The 21,075-nt window shown below is 52.0% G+C and overlaps 9 protein-coding genes across 9 annotated transcripts, besides 7 other annotated features; 5 read left to right on the top strand and 4 right to left on the bottom strand.

Annotated features, from left to right (window-relative positions):
- Window positions 1-430: 430 nt before the first annotated feature.
- On the top strand, window positions 431-2,019 carry ACLA_066160 (UPF0183 domain protein; the record flags this gene model as incomplete). The annotated part of the gene is made up of 2 exons (XM_001272405.1): window positions 431-494; window positions 545-2,019. The coding sequence occupies exons 1-2, from the start codon at window positions 434-436 to the stop codon at window positions 2,017-2,019; spliced, it is 1,536 nt and encodes a 511-aa protein (XP_001272406.1). The 5' UTR covers window positions 431-433.
- Window positions 2,020-2,356: 337 nt separating this feature from the next.
- On the top strand, window positions 2,357-5,368 carry ACLA_066150 (isoleucine--tRNA ligase ISM1; the record flags this gene model as incomplete). Its single annotated transcript, XM_001272404.1, has 1 exon — window positions 2,357-5,368. One exon carries the CDS (start codon window positions 2,357-2,359, stop codon window positions 5,366-5,368), a length of 3,012 nt encoding a protein of 1,003 aa, XP_001272405.1.
- Window positions 5,369-6,193: 825 nt separating this feature from the next.
- On the top strand, window positions 6,194-7,334 carry ACLA_066140 (opsin family protein; the record flags this gene model as incomplete). Its single annotated transcript, XM_001272403.1, has 5 exons — window positions 6,194-6,321; window positions 6,391-6,457; window positions 6,518-7,005; window positions 7,064-7,198; window positions 7,253-7,334. 5 exons carry the CDS (start codon window positions 6,194-6,196, stop codon window positions 7,332-7,334), a joined length of 900 nt encoding a protein of 299 aa, XP_001272404.1.
- A 352-nt stretch (window positions 7,335-7,686) lies between these two features.
- Window positions 7,687-9,248, bottom strand: ACLA_066130 (uncharacterized protein; the record flags this gene model as incomplete). Its single annotated transcript, XM_001272402.1, has 3 exons — window positions 7,687-8,206; window positions 8,303-9,047; window positions 9,131-9,248. 3 exons carry the CDS (start codon window positions 9,246-9,248, stop codon window positions 7,687-7,689), a joined length of 1,383 nt encoding a protein of 460 aa, XP_001272403.1.
- A 455-nt stretch (window positions 9,249-9,703) lies between these two features.
- ACLA_066120 (cytochrome P450) lies at window positions 9,704-11,666 on the bottom strand (the record flags this gene model as incomplete). The annotated part of the gene is made up of 4 exons (XM_001272401.1): window positions 9,704-10,243; window positions 10,294-11,109; window positions 11,170-11,204; window positions 11,270-11,666. The coding sequence occupies 4 exons, from the start codon at window positions 11,664-11,666 to the stop codon at window positions 9,704-9,706; spliced, it is 1,788 nt and encodes a 595-aa protein (XP_001272402.1).
- Window positions 11,667-12,794: 1,128 nt separating this feature from the next.
- ACLA_066110 (40S ribosomal protein uS5) lies at window positions 12,795-13,822 on the bottom strand (the record flags this gene model as incomplete). The annotated part of the gene is made up of 3 exons (XM_001272400.1): window positions 12,795-13,052; window positions 13,122-13,379; window positions 13,544-13,822. The coding sequence occupies 3 exons, from the start codon at window positions 13,820-13,822 to the stop codon at window positions 12,795-12,797; spliced, it is 795 nt and encodes a 264-aa protein (XP_001272401.1).
- Window positions 13,708-13,779: a microsatellite.
- Window positions 13,744-13,777: a microsatellite.
- A 582-nt stretch (window positions 13,823-14,404) lies between the features above and the next one.
- ACLA_066100 (Mpv17/PMP22 family protein) lies at window positions 14,405-15,181 on the top strand (the record flags this gene model as incomplete). The annotated part of the gene is made up of 5 exons (XM_001272399.1): window positions 14,405-14,415; window positions 14,480-14,534; window positions 14,589-14,694; window positions 14,777-15,082; window positions 15,138-15,181. The coding sequence occupies 5 exons, from the start codon at window positions 14,405-14,407 to the stop codon at window positions 15,179-15,181; spliced, it is 522 nt and encodes a 173-aa protein (XP_001272400.1).
- An 810-nt stretch (window positions 15,182-15,991) lies between these two features.
- Window positions 15,992-16,855, top strand: ACLA_066090 (eukaryotic translation initiation factor 4E; the record flags this gene model as incomplete). Its single annotated transcript, XM_001272398.1, has 3 exons — window positions 15,992-16,192; window positions 16,249-16,320; window positions 16,388-16,855. 3 exons carry the CDS (start codon window positions 15,992-15,994, stop codon window positions 16,853-16,855), a joined length of 741 nt encoding a protein of 246 aa, XP_001272399.1.
- A 410-nt stretch (window positions 16,856-17,265) lies between these two features.
- Window positions 17,266-17,501, bottom strand: ACLA_066080 (uncharacterized protein; the record flags this gene model as incomplete). Its single annotated transcript, XM_001272397.1, has 2 exons — window positions 17,266-17,390; window positions 17,447-17,501. The coding sequence occupies 2 exons, from the start codon at window positions 17,499-17,501 to the stop codon at window positions 17,266-17,268; spliced, it is 180 nt and encodes a 59-aa protein (XP_001272398.1).
- Window positions 17,275-17,361: a microsatellite.
- Window positions 17,276-17,361: a microsatellite.
- Window positions 17,502-17,851: 350 nt separating the features above from the next.
- Window positions 17,852-18,017: a microsatellite.
- A 153-nt stretch (window positions 18,018-18,170) lies between these two features.
- Window positions 18,171-18,194: a microsatellite.
- A 2,339-nt stretch (window positions 18,195-20,533) lies between these two features.
- Window positions 20,534-20,563: a microsatellite.
- Window positions 20,564-21,075: the final 512 nt, after the last annotated feature.

Below are 21,075 nucleotides of genomic sequence, written 5' to 3'. Positions count from 1 at the left end.
GTATAATAGAACAAACAGCAATGGGATTCGCACAGTCCAGACTCGTCTGAATAAATGTACGGTCCTGATAATCCGCTCGATAAGATCGGATTGGATTGTGATTGAAGCGTCTGTTGTGGTTTTGGCGGAGACTGAAAGAGGAAAACGTAAACAAACCAATGAGGACGTGCACGTGCCACCTTGCGGTTTGAGCTTAAAGGGGTCATCATCCCCTCTCACATGATCGGATGTGGTCATCGCCTTATCTCTCTACGTTCTTTTAGTGCAGCACCTCCATAGTTGACATTCTCTGGTAGCCTCTTATTGAGGATTTATTGGCTATTATCTAGAAGATATTTATACTGAAGCTTCATCCGCGCTGTTCACCACCGAGCATCGCTCTGTACACAACCAGCGCCACCTCAGAAAGAATGAGACGCGGTTGCAGATCACCATGACCTCCAAAGCTTCAGCGCAGTTTCAGGTGTTTCCCGGAAAGGGGCTGGGCTTTATCAGCATGTTTGACCCTTCATGCCTTCTTCTCTACGTAGCTAATACCGCATAGCTCTTGGTGCCTCCCTCCACAATGTATTAACTCGCGTCAAATCGCATCCTCAAACCTACCCTGCAGTCGATATCGCATACTCTGCCTCTGATCCGCTTCGCAAGCCGGTAATCTTGCAGTTGCCATCAAATGGCCTTCGTCTGCGGTTCGATGGGCCTGATCAGCGGCTCCGACTAATCGAGGTGCTGGACTTCTCGAAGACGACATTAATCTATAAGAACCAAGAAGTAATGAAGGGCGTAAAGCCGCAAGAGCCAGTCGTCTCGCAGCAAGGTCCGAGCTTTCGCCATATCTACAATCGTCTGTTCGGACCTTCTTATCCAGGAGAGTATACCCCTCCGATGGATGGTCATTCACCGTATGGCACATATGTCCTGTCGTATCCGGGTGTTGCGTTCTCGTTCCCTCTTCAGAACTCGGCATGGTCAGAGCAGTGTGACTTTGTTGCCTTGCTATCATCATCAGCGGCTCTTTCAGCGACTTCTATGGCAATATTCCAGGGAGCTTCATGGCCGGAAAGTCGCAACAAGTTATTCTCGCAGCAACCACAATATCCTCGGTCTCCAGCGTTGGTTGGTAAAATCCGTGACTCCGTACCAGACGAAGTCGAAGAGTTCATCATCTTCGGTGCCGGAAAGTTGGAGGTTGCCCGAAGATCCAGCCCTCCGACTTATATTACCCTCTCGGAGACGACTCCTCAGGATCTGATCGCTGAATTTGGACCACCAGACGCTATTTATCGTAAAAATGATCGAAGGATCTCCATACACCGGGCTGCCGGCGCAAATAATGTGGCGGGTGCGCTTCAAATGAGTCCTTCTTTAGGTAGAGGGATGGATGTCACCGATACTGATCAGTCTTCAAGCAACAGTGTCACTGATGACTCGGACGAAGAGATTTCCCCGGTTAGCAATGTGGATCCCTCATCACTTCCTACAGAATGTTTCTTCAATTATTTTCACCATGGTTTTGATGCCTTTATTTCGTCTCCTACTACAGCTGGCCCTGCGTTTCCAGGATCCGACCTCCCCGATCCATCGCCTCCACCTCCTTCTTCTCAGCTAGTTGTTACTAAGATCATCTTGCATGGAAATGTTCCCGGTTCATATCCATTCAATCGGCACCGTCGCAGCCGTTGGACAATCAGCCTCAACCCGTTGGGCGATGTCGTGAATTCGGAAACTCCATACGACAGGATCTCTGAGAAGCTCAGAGAGCTCTGGAAAGGATCGTATGCAAGCGCTGCTGAACAACGCGCATTGCAACGCCCCATGGTGCTGAATCGCGGCTGGGGCGATAGTCCCGAGAATAGTGTCGAGTTTCTCGGTGGCTGGGAGGAAAGCACCGGTAGAGGTCAGAGAACAGGCCACGATAGTCACGATGGAGGACTAGGGAATACGGAGTTGTTTGGATTCCCCGGTCTCTTGTTTGAGGTTATGAAGAATGGGGCTGTAAGCTGTTTGACCATATATTGACGGGGCCATTGGTTCTGTATAGATTGGAGTTTCGGGCTTGTCTACCACTTTACGAGATATGATATTTTTAACTTGATGATACCTTATCTAGCTGGCTAATGAGAATGTCAATGAACATATTATCAATTGAGTAGAATTATTTTAACTGTGCCGACCCTACTATGGAGATCCTTCATCGGAAGAGGTCGTAGTCCAAGTTTGGCCCGTCACCTGGCGCCCGCAACTATTTTCGGGGGAAGAACCTCATCCATCTCCGCTCCTCACAAACCCATCTCCATCCTCCGCACGCGATTCACCCTCACGAAAAAAAAGAGGCAGGATATGCTACAGCGGTAGTATGCCGGAATTGCCGCGGTCGCTCGTACGGTCGTGGTCGTCGACTCTTAAACTCCCCAAGTCGACATTCCCCGCCCGCGTCACACCCGCCGACCAGACGAAGTACCTGAAACGATGCACTGACGAGCTCTACGCCTGGCAGCGCCGGGAACGGCCTGCGGACCGACCGTTCGTGCTGCACGATGGACCGCCGTACGCGAATGGCGAGCTGCACGTCGGCCACGCGCTCAACAAGATTCTGAAGGATATAATCTGCCGCGTGCAGCTGGCGCAGGGCAAGCGCGTGCGGTACGTGCCGGGCTGGGACTGCCATGGGTTACCCATCGAGTTAAAGGCTCTGGTGCAGCAGAAGGAGCTTGGGGAGACGGGCGGGTCGATTGGCGCCGCTGCGATCCGCAAGGCTGCGCGGAAGCTGGCGGGGAAGACGGTCAAGGAGCAGATGAAGGGGTTTCGGAGTTTTGGTGTGATGGCGGATTGGGAAGGCCACTGGAAGACGATGGATAAGGAGTTTGAGAAGCGACAGCTTGGGGTGTTTCGTGAGATGGTCGAGAAGGGATTGATTTACAGAAGGTTTAAACCTGTGTACTGGTCGCCGTCTACGGGGACGGCGCTTGCCGAAGCGGAATTGGAATACAAGGATGACCATGTGTCTACAGCTGCTCTGGTCAAATTTCCTCTGGTTTCTCTACCTCCCACGTTGGCTCAGGATCCCCTGGTGCAAGTCAAGGACCTCAGCGCTGTTATTTGGACTACTACGCCTTGGACGCTCCCCGCCAATGCTGTTATCGCCGTGCATGAGTCGTTGGAGTACGCAATCGTCCAGTCGGATACTCATGGTCAACTTCTTGTCGCGCAATCCCGGCTAGAATATCTCGAAAACCTGCTGAAGGAGGATTTGACCGTCATCATCCCCTCTATTCTTGGTTCGCAGCTAGCAGATCAGACCACGTATCGACCGCTGTTCAAGTCAGTGGAAGCGGAGCCGCAGCCGATCATTGCTGCGGACTTTGTGACTGCTGACTCTGGTTCGGGACTGGTTCATTGTGCTCCTGGGCACGGCATGGACGACTATGAAGCTTGTGTTCCTCGTGGCATTCCTGCATTTGCACCGGTTGACGATCAAGGAAGATTCACCGACAAGGCCATGCCGAAGGACCCCGCTCGATTGAGCGGGAAGAGTGTCCTCGGCGACGGAAATGCCGCGGTCCTTGAATACATCGATTCGGAGGGGTTTCTCCTCGCGCAGCATCAGTATGAGCACAAGTATCCTTACGATTGGCGGTCTAAGCTCCCGATTATCATCCGAGCCACCGAGCAGTGGTTCGCGGATGTGGCCGATATCCGTGGTCGTGCGGTCCGAGCCCTGGAGGATGTCAAATTCGTTCCGGCTTCTGGTAAGCAGCGCTTGGAGAACTTCGTCAAGAACCGGAGCGAATGGTGCATCTCGCGCCAGCGTGCCTGGGGCGTGCCAATTCCGGCTCTCTATCATCGGGGTACCGGCGATGCTGTGCTTACCAAGGATAGCGTCTCGCATATCATGTCTGTGATTGAGCAGCGCGGGATCGACGCGTGGTGGACCGACGATCAGAGCGATCCTGCCTGGATCCCACCCGCACTGCAGGGAGAGTCTGGACCTGGCTACCGACGTGGAACAGATACAATGGACGTGTGGTTCGATAGCGGTACTAGTTGGGCCGAGATCGATATTCCTCCCAGGGACGGACACCCGGCGGACGTCTACCTCGAGGGCACCGACCAGCACCGCGGCTGGTTCCAGTCCGGGCTTCTCACTTACATTTCACATCAGCTTGCCTCGGGGGAGACTACCGCCCCTCGCGCACCGTTCAGAACCCTCATCACCCACGGATTTACGCTCGACGAGGAAGGACGCAAGATGAGCAAATCGATCGGAAACGTGATTCATCCCCAGCCTATCATGGATGGTACTCTGCTGCCGCCGCTCAAACCGAGGAAAGGCAAGGGAAAGAAGCAGCAAGAGAACCAAGGCCCCGTCTATGACGCACTGGGCCCCGATGCGCTTCGCATGTGGGCGGCCGGCAGCGACTACACTCGAGACGTCGTCATGGGGAAACAGGTGCTGCAAACCGTCAACACCAGCCTGCACAAGTTCCGTGTGACCTTCAAGCTCCTTTTGGGGGCCCTATCCGACTTCCAGCCGTCCGACCAGCTTCCCTACGGTCAATTGCAACAAGTCGATCGCATGGCGCTGATGCACCTCTCCGAGATGGTTCTCGCTTGCCGCAAGGCATGTAACGATTTCGAGTTCTACAAGGCTGTCAACGCCATGAACCGATGGGCCAACCTGGAGTTTTCTGCATTCTACATGGAAGCGATCAAGGACCGGCTCTACACGTACGGAGAGAACAGCATCAGCCGACGCGGCGCGCAAACGACCCTGTTCCACATCTATCAATACCTTCAAGAGGTACTGGCGCCCATCACTCCCTTGCTGATCGAAGAAACCTGGGAACATGCTCCGGAAACCATCCGATCGCATTGCGAACATCCCCTGAAGCGTATCGCCTCGCCACCTCCTGTCGAATGGCAGGACCACTCTCTTGGGACCGACTATCATGATCTCGCGGCGGTCAGCTCCGTGATCAAGGCCCTGCAAGAGCAAGCGAGAAGCAAGAAACAACTTGGCTCTTCGCTCCAGTCCTTCGTCCATCTCGTACTCCCCGAGGATAATCCATCCGACTCCGCTCTGCAACGAACCCTGTCCGAGCTCCCTGATCTCTTCGTTGTTTCCTCGGTGACGGTTGGAGCGCACGGAGAACCGCTCCCAGCCGCTCTCGCAGAAGCGGAGTGGCAGTACAGCGAAGCATATGAGCTCCCCAGCGGCGGGAAGGGCGCGGTGTACGTCTACACACCGCCAGCAGGCAAATGTCCCCGCTGCTGGCGCTATGTGGTCCCCGAACCCCAGGCCAGTGAAGAGGCGCTGTGTGATCGGTGTGAGGATGTTGTACAAGAGCTGGATGCCAAGGTCCAGTAAACGCATACCCCATTTCCACGGGGAGAGTTCTGTGATCTGTCTGTACTATAGGCGATTCGATTTTCAAAACCTGATTCTTCTGTACAATACAATGGCCATTATTGATCTCCAATCATCAAACCTAGGCAACTTCGCTATCCGTGGACAGATAAATCAGGGAACCCCAGTATTATCTCATATATTATCCTGTTGTTGGTCCATAGTACGTAGACGCAAGGAGTGGGTGCAGACTGCGGTGGCGACGACTGGCCGGGGTGGTGGTAGGCCAGTCTGCAAATGTGTGAGACTTTCCCCGGCCAACTTGCATCGTCCTGTTCTTTTTTTTTTTTTGGGCGTCCTCCTAGTTACTTCCCAGCTAGAACATCTTGACTGTGTGCTGTGTCTGCGTGGGGTTTATTCATTATTATTGGCGCCATTTGTGAATCCTTTTTGGACCATGCTGAGGAAGTATCTACTCCTAAAGGATCATGACGACACCGTCGAGGTCAGCATGACGCCGAACCCTCGTCAACACGCAAAATGGCGGATTCCGGGCACAGGCAGGAAAGAAAGAAAGTGGATGACGCGGATTCTGTGCCACGGTCTTCTTCTCCTGTACTTTTTAAAAAAAGCTGCTGCTTGACGTGTCGATCCTCCATGCACTATCTACTCTTTTCTTTTTAAAGTACTGTCGATTGTCCGATCCGATCACCATCCAGATCGAACTCATCTCTGCTGTCTGCTGTCTGAGCTATAAAAGAAAGAGGGAGAAGCTGCTGTCGACTGTCCATACACCTTGCGTGTCATTATCATATCTTCATTACTGGCAAGATGATTGAATCCATGATGTCCCACACGAAACAACCACTTCCTTGGCCGACTACGACCTCGTCGGTAGGTCCGGTGCCAACTGTTATCCCCGGGAACGAGCCCATCTATCAGGAAATCGGAGTGACGGGAAAGCGGGCATTATGGTAGGGAACACCTCGTCTCGGTTGATTGATAGGCCAAGGAGGAAACACGAGCTAATACCTACCGGTCAGGGTGGTCACTGTCCTCATGGGAGTCTCCTCTCTCGTCTTCTACACGCTTAGTGCTCGGTTACCCTTGGTATGTGCTATGTGCTAAGTGCTAAGTGCCCATCAACAGATCAGTGCTAACTCCTCTCAGCCAAAGCGCGTCTTCCACACTCTCGTCTCCATCATGACCACCATCTCCTTCATCACCTACCTTGCCCTCGCCACCGGTAGCGGCATGACCTGGAAGCACGACTCCATCACCCGCACCCACAAGCACGTCCCCGACACCACACAGGATTACTTCCGCCAGGTGATGTGGCTGCGCTACCTGAACTGGTTCCTGACCGAGCCCCTCGGCCTCATCAACCTGTCCCTCCTGTCCGGCCTGCCCGGCGCCCACCTCCTCGTCGCCATCGTGGCCGACTACATCATGCTCGGCTCGGGACTGCTGGGCACCTTTGCCGGCCACACATCGCGCAGATGGGTCTGGTTCACCATCAGCGCCCTGGGATACCTCACAACCGTCTACCATGTCGGGATCAACGGGGGCAAGGCGGCAAACAACAAGGATGCGCAGACCAGACGGTTCTTTGCGTCGCTGTCAGGCGTGACTCTGCTTGTGAAGGCGCTGTACCCGATGTATGTGGTCTTGTCTTGGCAATTTGTTGCAAGCAATGTGTAGCTGACGTATATTTAGTGCTCTTGCTGCTGGTCCCTTGGCATTGAAGATGAACGTCAACACCGAGACCGTCATCTTCGCTGTCTTTGACATCTTTACTCAGGGGCTGCTGGGCTACTGGTTGATCATTGCCCATGACAGCTCCCCGGGAATGTAAGTCATTTATAGTGACATGCCCCTATATGCATGCGACTAACAGTTTCTCAGTACCCTCTACGCTGATGGCTTCTGGTCCGGAGGAATCGGCAACGAGGGCGCCATCCGCATCAACGAGGAAGAGGGAGCCTAGACTTCTTCACCTCATGCACTACACACAAAAAGTGCAGATTTAATGTTCATGCAACTACACAAGGCAAATTGACGACGCGAGGTTGTGATTTCGGGGTTATGATACATCATTTTTGCTAAGCGAGATGGTCCGAGGTAATAATGCGTGTTTCCCTTTGCTATGTGTATCTAGCACTCAGTTGGTCAGGTATTTCCCTCTTGAGCGATAGGAAGCAAGAATGTAAATCTAGCTATCAGTCAATCAAAGTCATTTCCGTGACATATGCCTCCCATGCAATCTGCAGTGGTACAACCAACGGTAACCCTAGATATGTATACACGTCCTCCACCCATCGCTGCCCCCCAACTGTACATTACGAGCCCGAACCAAGTGGAAATCGACTGCCTGATTCCTCCCTCTTCTGTCCCTTCAACTCCCCAATCCTGCGCAACAGACCCCGACCCTGACCCTGCAAAGCAGAGAAAGCCCAACCCCCCTGCACCCCGCGATACGGGCCCTCGCCCACCTTCCTTCCCCCACGGAGCTCAACAACCCTCACCTCGCGACGCACATCCACCACCCGCGCCGCAACAACCCTCTCCGCCTCGCGCGGATACACGATCCTCACCCCCCTCATCGGCCACGGCAGATAGAACCCCGCGTCCACGCAGTAGTCCCTGAAATGGATGCAGCGCAGCCGCGCCGGGTCGAACCAGTGGATGAAAGGGTCCGCGTCGACCACGAAGTTGGTCAGCGTGAGTGTGCGCAGCGGGAGCCGGTGCGGCGTGCGCCCGACCGCCATCGCGCGGACCTTGGCTTTCTCGAACGCCGTCTTGTCGAGGTACTCGCCTGCGCCGAGGTGTGGGTGCAGTGTGCCGGCGCCGAGATGGCCGCTTGGTGGGGGGTGGGGTTTATCACGTCAACTTTTTGAATATTCGGTGAAAAGATGAAGGTTGGGAGGGAGCGGCACTGGGAGGGGTTGAACTCACTAGTATACAGGCTCGCCGTAGTGCGCCGCATCCAGCGTCCATCCGCCCCTGATATACGGCCATCGCTGCCCGTCTTCCCTGCGGCGCAGGCGCGGCTCCAGCGCCATCCCCAGCTCGAGCTCCTCGAGTTCTGGGTTCAGCCACGCCGCCTGCCAGATGTATCGTTGGTAGGACTGCATCATCCCGGTGAGCTTGAGAACGCGCAGGCCGCGGAACTGGCATAGTGGTGCCAGCTCGTCGAGAGGCAGGATCGTCTCCTCGGTCTCCTGGTCGGGTCTGACGGGGTGGAAGAGGTCGAGAGCGAGTGTGGGTAGGGTTCGTGGGAGGCGGGACCAGGTGGCGCCGCCGCGGAAGTGAAGGAGTGGGTGAGTGGGTATGCCTAGTTGCTGGGGTGGCAGGTCAAACTCGCTCTTCTCTCGTTTCTTGCTCTTGCTGCTGGCCATGTTGAAGGGGGTGCGGAGGAGGGCGCGGTGGCGACGGGTCTCGGAGGAGATTCTGGGGGCGCGAGTTGGGGAGCGAGACTGGGAGCGCAGGGGTGGGTGCTTGGTCAGATCGAAGACACCGCTTGGGGAGAGCGAGTTGAGTGTGCTGGGTGAGGGTGAGTTCAGGCTCAGGGCATCACTCATGCTAAAGCGACGGCGCTGCTTCTTCACAGGCTCGTCCTGCTTCGCGCTGGTCCCGAGTAGAGGGTTTCTTGGTGGGCTCGGAGCGAAGGAGGGTTTGGTGTGATGAGTTACACTGCGACCTGGATGTAGGTGAGGTTCAGTAAGTAGGCGTGTTACTAACTTGTTGGAGTCTTGGAGGAGTAGAGAAGCATGGAAAGCTTACTTGCTTCAACGCCGTCGTGGATGGGCTGGTTGAATCGCTCAGCGTCTTTCCAGAAATCCTTTCCGAGGAGTGTTGCTTTCCAGTGAGATGGGAAGTCTTCGATTCTGTTTGTGTCCATTTCAATATAGATGTGTTGTGCTCATGTCGAGCTGAGGATGGTTTTCCTAGGATCAGAATGGAAGCGAGGATAGAAGTGATGTAGAAATGGTGAATATTACTGAAGGGTCTGGGGAATAGTCTGTAGAGGCAGCAGAGATAAAAGACAGGAGGAGGCTTCTGCAAGCCAGCATCTGGATCATTGTTCACGCAGACTCAGCTGTGCCTGATAGTGAATGTTGTCTTCTTGCTTGATCCTCCTCTTGGACATATTTGAACATCATAGAAAGGACAAAGAACGGCTACTAAACGAACTCACTCTCTTACAAACCCTAGCTACCTCAGATTTGGCCCTTAGCTCATACCCTCAAAGCCTTTGTCTTTCAATCCAAATCCTCCACAAAAGGGTGCATAGCTTATCAAGTCGCCTTGCGTTGATTGATTTCTCAGCTGTTCCCAAATAGGATGAAGCACCCGCTACAATCCATCACAGTGACTCCTCCTCCTAAACCTCAATGGAATATTCTCCCTCATCGCCAGTGTCAGCACCGCTACACTCTCACGCAGCACTCTCTCCGCATCCAATCGAGCTCCTGGACCGTCATCTGCCAGCTCGACCTTATAATCGCGAAACAAGACCGCCAACGCAACAACAAACTCAACCTGCGCGAACTTTTTCCCCAGGCACGCGCGGAATCCATCGCTGAATGGGATGAATGCACCCCGGGTGGGTTTGTGGACTGTGGCGTACTCCAACCCCGGTCCCGCGAGGCCCGGCGTGAGGGTGTTCTTTGCGAGGAAGCTTTCCTGATTTCTCGCGTCCCATCGTTGGGGGTAAAACTGTGCAGCGTCTGGGCCCCAATATTCTTCCAAGTAGTGAAGGGAGCTGGAATTCAGGTTGATGTTGGTAAAAGGTGGTAAAATGTATTCCTTGCCATGGTATTCGAGTGGGTATGGGTTCTCGGACGTGGATTTGGGGACTGTCACAACTGGTGGGTAGAGGCGCATGGTCTCAAGCTGTGCATCGGTCAGCAGATGTACGCATAGACGACTGGTTTGGAGCCCACCATGATGCACAACGGGGCAATGAGCTGGGGAAACATGCGAGAGTAATCCCACTTCGCGACGTCGGCAGGTTCTCCCTGCGCTGCCACTAGAATGCTCTCATACAACCAGTCCTGTACGTCTTGATGAAGAGCCAAGAGCAAAAATGCGAATCTCAGCGAGGTTGCTGTTGTCTCGTGTCCTGCAATGGTGAATATGTGCATGTTTCCAATGATCTCCAAGTCAGTAAGGCCTGAATCCTTTGTCGTGCTGCTGCCTGCATCCTGATTTCGAGATAATAACAAGCCCTTGATCAGATTCGGGCTACTGTTGGCCGTCTTCTCGGGTGCTGCAGTGGCGATCAGCCTCTGCAGGTATGCCTTCAGATCTCTGTGCGCCTCAAAGTCGGGCTTTAACCATGGCACCAATGCTCGAGGGATCCATTTTGGCAGTACAATGTTGGCCAGAACAACAGTCGGGATGTTCACATTCATATAGGCCATAACAGATCGAAATGTGAAGCCGAACCCCTTCGGTGGTATGGCAGTGTCTTGGAAAATATCATCAGGGCCGTCGATTGGATTCTGGAGAGATGGTTTGAAGGGTAACCTCACCCCGAATCCAGCTCCAGACAGAACGTTTAGAGTGAGATTCAAGAAGTCATCCCGGGTGTTTGCAACCACAAACCCCTGCTTATCATCTGGTGAGTGCAATCTTTGCCAATGGTCGATCATTTCTGTCGTCTGCCGGATACTCTCCTGCCAGACCAGCGCATTGTTCTTCTCATTAAATGGCGGCGCTGTATGCCGCCGGTGATGAGCCCACGCTTGATCCTCACACTGCCGCATATCAGCTGCTGTAACCTGAGAGACTCTCAGCCACGATGCGGATAAACATACCGTCACTAGATTTGGTCCGTACAGGTCCAGAATCTCTTTGTCTAGTGTTACTAGAGGCTCGGCACCTTGACTTGATTTGCATAGGGTGTCCATCACTTACTATACTGCCATATCGGCTTTGGGAAGCTCTGGCGAGCGTTGCATATCTGAGTCACAACCGAGGCATCCGTAACATTGCAGTCGATCTTCTCCGCCGTTACGATCAGGTACATGTTTCCAAGCTCCTTTGCCCGCCGATCCTTGACGGTCCACCGGAAGTCGTAGGTCGCATCATTTACAATATCAGCGAGCCATCCGGGGAGGTGGTAATTGATGGCATCTGCAAACCATTTGAAACCGCACAGGATCTTCAGCGGGATACTAGCACTGCCAGAAACAGGAAGTACGATATATGGAAGTTTCGTGCGCCGAGCCAGTCGGATATTCTTCAGAAGCCGACGGAAATAATCCACAGCATATAGGCCTAACAGGCCGAGGATGAGGGATGAGATAATCATGGTGCTCTGTGTACCTCCTCCGTTGAAGGTGAGGTTTTGCATCCATTTCAGCTCATGTCAACATGGCACACTGATCGCTAGATAAGCGCCCCGCTTGGGGCTGACTGGCGCTGCAAGGGGCCCGTGACCATCGTCCCCTGCTGGAATTGCCGCTGTGCGTGACTAGAGTACGAGCGTCTGAGTTATCATGGGGCTGTGGATAAATGCAGTCTTTTGGTAGACACCAAGGCCATCAGCTTCGTCGCAGACGGCAGGAAGCACTAAGTGATTTCAAGTTGCTTACAGTATCGAGAGCCCATTCAATTCACGGCAGGATATCGCAGCATTTGAAGGAGGAAATAAAACCAACTTGCAAAGGACAGAAACTATCGTCCCTTTCGTACTAGTATTTACATATCTGACGAGACTCGTGAGTATCAACTATGATGAGGTCTGATGAAGTGGAGAAAAAAATATATATTTCCGCCCAGTATCTCGGTACTAGCCGTAACACTATAACTATCAACTACCAGAGCTCCACTATTGCCAAACGCCATGCTAAGATCCATCTTGTCTACATGAGGAACTGTGGGCATCGAGCAGGAGGTGTTCTGGTGAACTTCTGATTCCTGCTACGAGCCGATGCAAGGATCATATACGTGATCATGGACTTCCCGACGTTTCTCGCCTTAGCGAGATTCGGACGTCTTCATCTCTGGATGGAGAACTAATTCAACAACTGACTAGAAGAGATGCATTGGTGTAGCATACTCCGGAGTAGAATTGATTGGAGATCCAGAGGCCTCAAATACCAGAATTATATGATGACGACTGCTGCTACAATTCATACGAATCTCACTCAACTCGCCGGCCGATTGAGATGCCGGATCCAAAGACAGCCGCGAGGATAGTAGTCTTGACTGGCGAATGGGTAGCTTTCATTGACTCCACGCTATTTTGCTTTTGTTTTCCCTTCCCGTGATAAATACATCCATGGACACCATCATAAGTAGCGTAGCCGACTGTGACCGAATGCAAGTCCTTTTCAGCATCTCCGTTCTTCCAGTCAAGAAAGAAAAAGTTGGAACCCGTAGGAGAATAGTCCGATCAAAAACAATCATGCAAAATTTATCCCGTCACAGCACTAAATTAGTACTTCTTGCCCTGGCGCAGAACATCACCGAACTCCTCCAGAGGGCTCCGGATGAGCTTAGTCTCCTTCCACAGGTTGGGGGTGAGGAAACCGTAGGTGTTGACGACGGCAAGGAAGGTAGCCTTGAGGGTGTTCTCGAGGGTCTTGGTAGAGCCGGAAGACGAAGTGTAGGCGTCCTGGACACCGGCAAGCTGGAGGAGACGCTTGACAGCGGGGGAGGCAACGAGGCCGGTACCACGGGGAGCGGGGATAAGCTATTGATCGGGTTAGATCCTTCAAGACACCCTACACAATTCGGGAATCGTTTTCAATCGGAAACGTACTCTGACGGAGACGGAACCACACTTGGCGCTCTGCTTGACGGGCAGAGAGTGAGGCTCACCGAGGTTGGTACCCCAGTAACCTCTCCGGACGGGCAGAACGCTGAGCTTGGCAATGGTGATGGCGGCACGGATGGCGGTAGCGACTTCCTTGGAGGTCTTGATGCCGAGACCGATATGGCCCTCGGAGTCACCGATGAGGACAACGGCCTTGAAGCGGGTACGCTGACCGGCACGGGTCTGCTTCTGGACGGGCTTGATCTATATTATTCGATAAACCATCAGCAACTGCGCAATTGCAACTCCTGTATTCTCGTCCCGCAAATCGTTCATTTCCCATCATATCGAAAAACCCCCCATTCCTCCTTTCCCCAGCACAATTGCCCTAGACGACATCGCGAATGAAAATTTGTTTCGTTTCGTACCTTCATGACCTCATCCTTGAGCTTAGGAAGGAAGAAGTCGACGATCTGGTACTCCTTGACGGGCAGAGAGTGCAGGTAGATCTGCTCCATGCTGGTGATCTTGCCGGCCTTGACGAGACGGCCCAGCTTGGTGACGGGCTGCCATTCCTTCTCCTGCTCCTTCGCGCCGCCGCGACGGCCACGACGACCACGGCCACGGCCACGGTCACCACCACGGTCACCACCACGGTCACCGCGCGAGCCAAATCCTCCACGTCCACGGGGAGCGGCGTCAGCCATTTTGTCTGTTGATGGCGATTTGAAAAATGAACCGGGGGGAGAGGTGTAACGGACGGGAGGTGTCGTTCGGAGGGGTTGTCGACGTCGAGGTTGACTTTTCTCGCTATCCACAGCTGTTTTGGGCGGTACGAAAATTCGCTGGGCGGGTGTGCTAAGCGAGTCAACAAGCCCTACGGACGGAAACCCTATACCCTAGCAAGGAACACCAAAGAGGTAAGCTGATTGGGACCCGCATCATGTGACGGGTGGATACTGGACAGCTCTCTTACAGTACAGTAAGGTAGACTCTGAGTCTTTTTGGACTTTTGAGATGTCCTCCTCCAATAGTATTGCGGGCGTGGCGCTGATTTGTCCATGTTTTGCTCTTTTGGGTATTGATCGCGGTCGCAATGCTCTTATCGGTGTAAGAGTCGAGACTTATCAACCACTTCCCATGTCGCGCACCTGAATCTGAGATTCTTCTATCTTATCCGGTGTATACATCATCGCTCTGTTTCTCTCTTGCTGTCATCGGGGAAACTGTATTTTGATCTGTCCTGATCGCATCCGTGTCAATAAGATTTATCTTGCCTCTTTCACAAAATGTTGCGGTGGTATGCCTCTATAGAACAGCACTTCCTCTGATTCTTAATAAGAGGTGCTAAAGCTCTGTTCTAGGTATCAAGCTAAGCTGGCTAAGCAGCCCATCCTCACTTCCAGTATCACCAGTGCTGTATGATTGCCTTTTCTGCGTCACAGACTATGGTCTTGTTCTAACAGAGGATAGCTGCTTTTCGGTTGCGGAGATGTCCTAGCGCAGCAGGCTGTTGATCGTAAAGGCTTTGAGAAGCATGATTTTGCAAGGACCGGTCGGATGGCTCTATACGGTGGAGGTGAGCCGCTGTTCTCCTATGCCATTGCTGTGGCTTCATTCTCGAGATCGTCTATGAAGAAGCGTGGCTGATTCGGAGACAGCCATATTCGGACCGGCTGCCACTACATGGTATGCATTTCTTCAACGGAACGTCGCCTTGAAGAGTTACAAGGCTACTATTGTCGCCCGTGTCATTGCAGACCAGGCCATCTTCACACCCGCCCACCTCACCTGTTTCCTGACATCCATGGCAATCATGGAAGGCACCGACCCTATCGAGAAATGGCGCACCAGCTTTGTTCCCAGCTACAAAGCCAATCTCTCAATCTGGCCTTTCGTTCAGGGCGTTAACTTCTCAATTGTTCCCCTAGAGTACAGAGTCTTGGTTGTCAATGTGGTCAGCTTGGGTGAGTCTTCTATCTCTACAGGTTTACTGCATGCTTGCTAATATTTCCGGACTAGGCTGGAACTGCCTTCTGAGCTTGATCAATAGCGGCGAAAAATGAGTTTCTTTTCTTTGCAGGCGTTGAAGATACATTCCACTGTACAACTACCCCAATGGCTTCGTCCATTCTGTTTCATCGCTGGTTGGGTAGGGCACTTTTTCTCTTTTGGCATGGGTGCATATTTGATGTTTCATCGGTTCAAGCGAGCGACATCCGGTTTTTGACAGCCTCCTTGTTTTGAGGCTATTCTTCATCAGTATTATTTGGGTCTTGATCGTGCTTGGTTTCCGACAAGGCCATTGGGGAACGCGGCGCACTCTCCCTTATGATTCACCTTTGGTTCATTTCATCTTTAATTAAATATAGATAACTAGACGATGGAAATAAAACTCAGTGTTCCAATTTACTTACTCCTTGACCCGAACGACGGTAACTATTTGGGCGGGCGTCGTTGTTAGGGTTCAGATCTGATGGCCTATTAAAGGCCCAGAAAGGGAGCGTGTCCCAAACAGGTAAAGTAGCAGTTCCAAGCTACGGCATCTCCAAACGCTTCAAAACTTCATTATTTCTTTCGCAAGCCTCCAACGCCGCCCAACACGACCATCGCCGTGATACTGCCTGGAGCAGACAACTGATAACTGCGTGTTTTCTGCGCATATCCCGATCCTCTTCCGCCTCGCCTTCACGAAACTCTCACCTCTGGATCGCTCCTTCCCCGCGATCCTGGTAAAATTTGACTTAAAGACGCACCAAGGGTTTTCTTCGCCCCTCCGACAACCCAGTCATCTCTCTCCGGTGCCCAAAAACCGCATCAGCTTAATTCTCACCCATTCATCACCTTTTTCTTGATTCTTTGACACCACGATCATAATGGCTGCAGTCGCTGAGAACGGACCTGTACCGGTAAACGACGAGAACACCGCTCCCGTCGCCGCCACCGAGCAGAATGAGAAGACCGAGCAGACAAATGGCGACACTGTCACAGTGTTCCACGACCCCGAGAACTTCAACGTGAAGCATCCTCTCATGCACGAATGGACACTCTGGTTCACTAAGCCTCCCAGTGGCAAGGTATGGGACCGACGGCGACCGGTGTGATGATATAACTTTTAACTTTTGACCTGCAGGGAGATAACTGGAACGATCTGCTGAAGGAAGTCGTGACATTCAACTCGGTGGAGGAGTTCTGGGGTATCTATGTAAGCTATTCACTCTTCGAAGTTCTGGCTATGAGACATGCTGACTCCGTTCTCTCTCTTTCATCAGAACAACATCTCGCCCACTTCTGAGTTGGGCCTCAAGGCAGACTACCATCTTTTCAAGAAGGGCATCAGACCCGAATGGGAAGACCCCCAGAACAAGCACGGTGGCAAGTGGTCATACCAGTTTAAGGACAAGCGCTCGGTACCTATTGATGATCTCTGGCTGCACGCCCAACTGGCAGCTATCGGTGAGACTCTCGAGAACGATGGCGACAGTGAGGTTATGGGTGTTGTTGTGAACGTGCGTAAGGGCTTCTATCGTGTCGGTCTATGGACACGGACGGTTGGCAAGAGCATTCCCGGAGACAAGAACGGCCGGACGCCCGCTCAAGGCAAGGAAATTCTCGAAAACATTGGTCGGCGCTTCAAGGAGGTTCTGCGCCTCAAGGAAGCGGATGTTGTCGAATTCTCGGGCCACACGGATAGTGCACACAGCGGTAGCACCAGAGCCAAGGCGAAGTACACTGTCTAAGCGACCATCTGGACAAAACGCCTCTATTGACTTACAATTGCTCCAAAAGAATGTCTTTCCTCTTGTGATGGGATGATTGGGATTTCTGCGATTACGGACGATGATGAACAAAGTGATAGCATGAGGGACGGATTCACGGGGAGAGACAACCCCTACGCCTGACGTTGGTTCTACGCATTTCGCAGTTCTGGCTGGATTGTAGCTGCTGACGATTTGTATCTTATACTCAAAACGCCTTTCTGACGAGTTTTATACCAATTTCCTTCTGAGGTTCCACCAAATGAAGAATAAAAAAAGCAACAAAAGCCCACCTCATTTCACTTTTATATTCGGGCTCGGTTGACGTCCTGACTTTCAAGTTGAACAGTTTTATAGATATTAGATACGATTTAGCAATAATGATTCCACTATCATTTGTCTCTTCTTCTCTTCTTCTTCTTCTTCTTCTTCTTCTTCTTCTTCTTCTTCTTCTTCTTCTTCTTCTTCTTCTTCTTCTTCTTCTTCTTGTCAGTCTGGATTTTCGGGCGATGAATGCCTAAAGGCGAGGTTTAAAACTCGTCATAGTAACGTCTGTAAAACAACAGGCTACACTCAGCATCACTGTTTTGTGATGCATTCGCTCATTGTGAAGCCGATAGGCAGCCATCCAGACCGCTAGACATTTGCTGCCTTGTGTATAATCCTCGACATTTATATCCATCAATTCTTCTCCCTCGCTCGATTCCTTTCTTCTCCTCTTCAACTCCCTCTTTTCCCTCTCCTATACCCATCCATCACTCTTATATTAACACACCCCTCCCACCATATCCAGCACACATGCCCCCATGCAACCACGCCCACTACCAACCCCCTTTCCTTGTCTCATAGTTAGATCTATTCTGAAAGTTCTCTGGTCCTTTGGTCGGGAGGTTAGGTTGGGCCAGAGGCATGCCATCTGCTGTCATCTACGTGCTACTTATACCCCCTTCTCTCTGATCTATTCTGCCATTTATACACTATCTATTGTTTGGATCTAGTCTGAAAGTCCTCTGGTCCTTTGGTCGGGAGGTTAGGTTGGGCCAGAGGCACGCCATCTATGCTCTATCTATCCTTTGAATCTAGTCTGGAAGCCCTCTGGTCCTTTGGTCGGGAGGTTAGGTTGGATCAGAGGCATGCCATCTATCCTGCCATCTATTCTATATATACTTTTTACGGCCTCACCTAACTACTTCAGTGTTCACGGCTATCTACCGAATCTACTACTTTCGAGGACCTGTGGCCCTCGGTTGGGTGGTTGGGCTGGGCCTGGGACCTCTCTCTTGACATCTACACTCTCTATATATATATATATATATTTATACTGCGTACGGCCTCAGATCCTATTCCGACTTTACGGCTATCTTTCGAATCTACCAGTTGGTCCTTGGTTGGGCCAATGGCATGCCATCTATCTGACATCTAGTGTACATAAACCATTTACGGCCTCACGATCTCTCTCCCGACTTCTACTGACAGCCGTCTATCTATCTCTCGAATCTACTACTTTCGAGGACCCCATGGCCCTCGGTTGGGTGGTTGGGTTGGGCCTGGGACCTCTCTCTCTTGACATCTATCTATCCATTTACTTGTCATTCGTATGGACCTGTCCTCTGGCCTTCTTGTTCTTGATTTCTTGAGACTTTGTTGCTCAGCCATCGACTCGCTGCTGAGCCCCACTGACAAACTTTTTTATAGGAACTCCGGGCCCTTGGTTGGGTGGTTGGGTGGGCCTGGGATATCGTCGAGATATTACTAGTGATACATCTATCAGGTCAGTTGATGCTCATCCAATTCCGGGTTATGCGAGAGGCAGTTGGCTAAGTCTATTATATCTACGCTGAGGTTCGAGTCCGGGTTGCGCGTTGCTGGATGGCATGGTTGATGTCTGTGGTTTTGGATTGGTTTGATTCGGTACATGTCTGAGTACGTAAGTGGTCTTGCTTCTTTCAAGTAAGCTGAAGCAATATTGCTAATTGGGCCAGATGGGGAGATAGTAGGTGGGTATCGATATTCGCTGGGAGGAGAGTCTTTGGCTTGCTTCCGGGCAAGGTTAGGTAAAATGGTCTGCTTCTCTGTCGTGTTGCCTTACTCGTCTCCCGACTGTCCCCTTCATCATTTGGGATTTATATCACCAAGCCATCCTTGATCTGACCAACAAGTATCGACTGGGGATAGTCCACGTTTGGAAACGAATATTCTAAATCCCAATCCTCCCGACTGACGAAGATATATGTTGATCGACTGTCTAGACGTAGGTAGTATACGGATTATGAAGCTGAAGAGGTGCCGATGTCGGACACGGCGGCTGATATACTATGACTCACCACAAGCAGCCTGTTTGTCCCAGAGCCCAGGCCTACGAGAGGCTTTGAAAAATATCGATGCATCAGCCTCAGCGGACTGCCAGCCTGCCGGAAGATGTCCGGAGTATGTAATGGAATCGGGGAGTTCATGCTTTCTGTTCGACATGACACAACGCGGTTGTCATGGAGAATACAGCGATGGCGAGCTCCGAAGGATTAATTTGATAATCACGAGTGTTAATTCGTCAAGGCTTGACTAGGACCCTTGACTCATTGAACAATCTGACGGTGAACGGCTAAGTCAATGACTCGATAATCAGGTCGTCTGCGTCGGCAGTGGGGAGCCGATGAGGGACCAATACATGAATCGTGATTCGTGACATGGTCAATGGGCGTGATCGTCGAACGGACGGGCTCCGTAGTTGGTTTAGAGTGATCTTCATCTCATCAGCTTCTTTAGCCACATCGAAGTGGCCGTGAAGTGGAGGATGCCGACGAAATGCCGCAGGGGCAGGGGAATTTAAACCAGCTCCGATCTAGAGGACGGGGTCGATCCCACGTCTGTGTCCTAGATAATATGCCAGGGCCCAGGGTCAATCTGACATGCAGATCATCATGCAAGCCGCAGACCAACAGGAGAAGCAAGTTCAACCAGTTATCTATTGGATGGGAACGGCATGGATATACCAGTTGTGAATCCTCCCATCCCAATCCAATCAAGCAATATGTGATATAGTTTGAATCTGGAATAAAGTAGATAGCTACTACTGCTGGCACCTCGCGCCTGCAGTGCATACTCCCAAGACTTATAGCCAAGAAGTCAAGAATGCCCAGAGTCTTAACACTCCCGCCGTCGCGCAGCACTCGTGTCTTTACTGGCACACGGCTCCAGGAGAGAAACATTGACCTCTACAGCGATATCTCTTGAGTGACATTGGCCTATCTCTTCATCTCAAAGGCCACCCGCCACGACACGAGACTGTTGGCAGCCACGATTTGATGAGGTTGGTGTGCCACCCCCGTCACACTGACAGGCAGGCCGTAAATACGATGATAGCAGCACGCCCTTGGCGGGCGGTGGAGGCGATGGTCAATAGATCGGCATCACCAACCGGGCGACCGGGACGAGAAGATTAGGGCGTGAGTGGCCCTGATGAGGCCGTGCATTGGACAGAACGGATGGCTAATAAGTACACAAGCTTGCGATGAGCACGCAAGCGATGACGGACCGGGGGTGGTGGAGGAGGGCGAAGTCGGAGCGAGAGCGGCCTGGCTGATAAGGTTGGAATACTTAACCCGCGTGGTCGCTTCCCCTGGAGCTGGAGCTGTGGACGGTTGTCCTGCGTGAGTCCGTGGATTTTTTTCTTTTTTTTTCTTTTTCTTTTTTGTCTCATCGATTTGAAGGTTGAGAAAGAAAGATCCCAGAAGAATTCAGAAAGCTGTTTGCTAAATCCCTTGCGAATGGATGTCGGAAACTTGGACCTACTCTCTCTTCTTGCCCTATGGGTTACGCAGGACAGAGGAACAACAATCAATGTCTTGATGAACACTTGACTAACACAATGACTGGCACATGCCCACTAACCGCTGTCCAGACTCCAGGACCCCCTTTTTCTCATATCATTGAACCTGTTCTGAGTTCTGAGTCTGAGTCTGACCTCTGACCTTTGACCGATCGGAAGTCCGATGGAACTCCAGTCCTGCCCGTCTCCACAGCCGACCTGCTGCTCAACGACTCGACGATTTAGTACCGCGGCTGGCTGGTCCGACGCACGCGGTGCATAGAACAATAAATAACACGCACAGTTCTGCTGCCGTGAGCCTGTGAGCTGTCTTGTGAGAGTTCCTGGGGTGACAGGTCAACCGGCCATTGGCTGTTATTTGTACATTGTCTCCCAG

This window comes from Aspergillus clavatus, genomic scaffold (genome assembly GCF_000002715.2).
Source record: "Aspergillus clavatus NRRL 1 1099423829799 genomic scaffold, whole genome shotgun sequence".
NCBI lineage: Eukaryota > Fungi > Ascomycota > Eurotiomycetes > Eurotiales > Aspergillaceae > Aspergillus > Aspergillus clavatus.
Note: the sequence above shows the minus strand (reverse complement) of the source record. Positions and strands in the feature narration are given on the sequence as shown.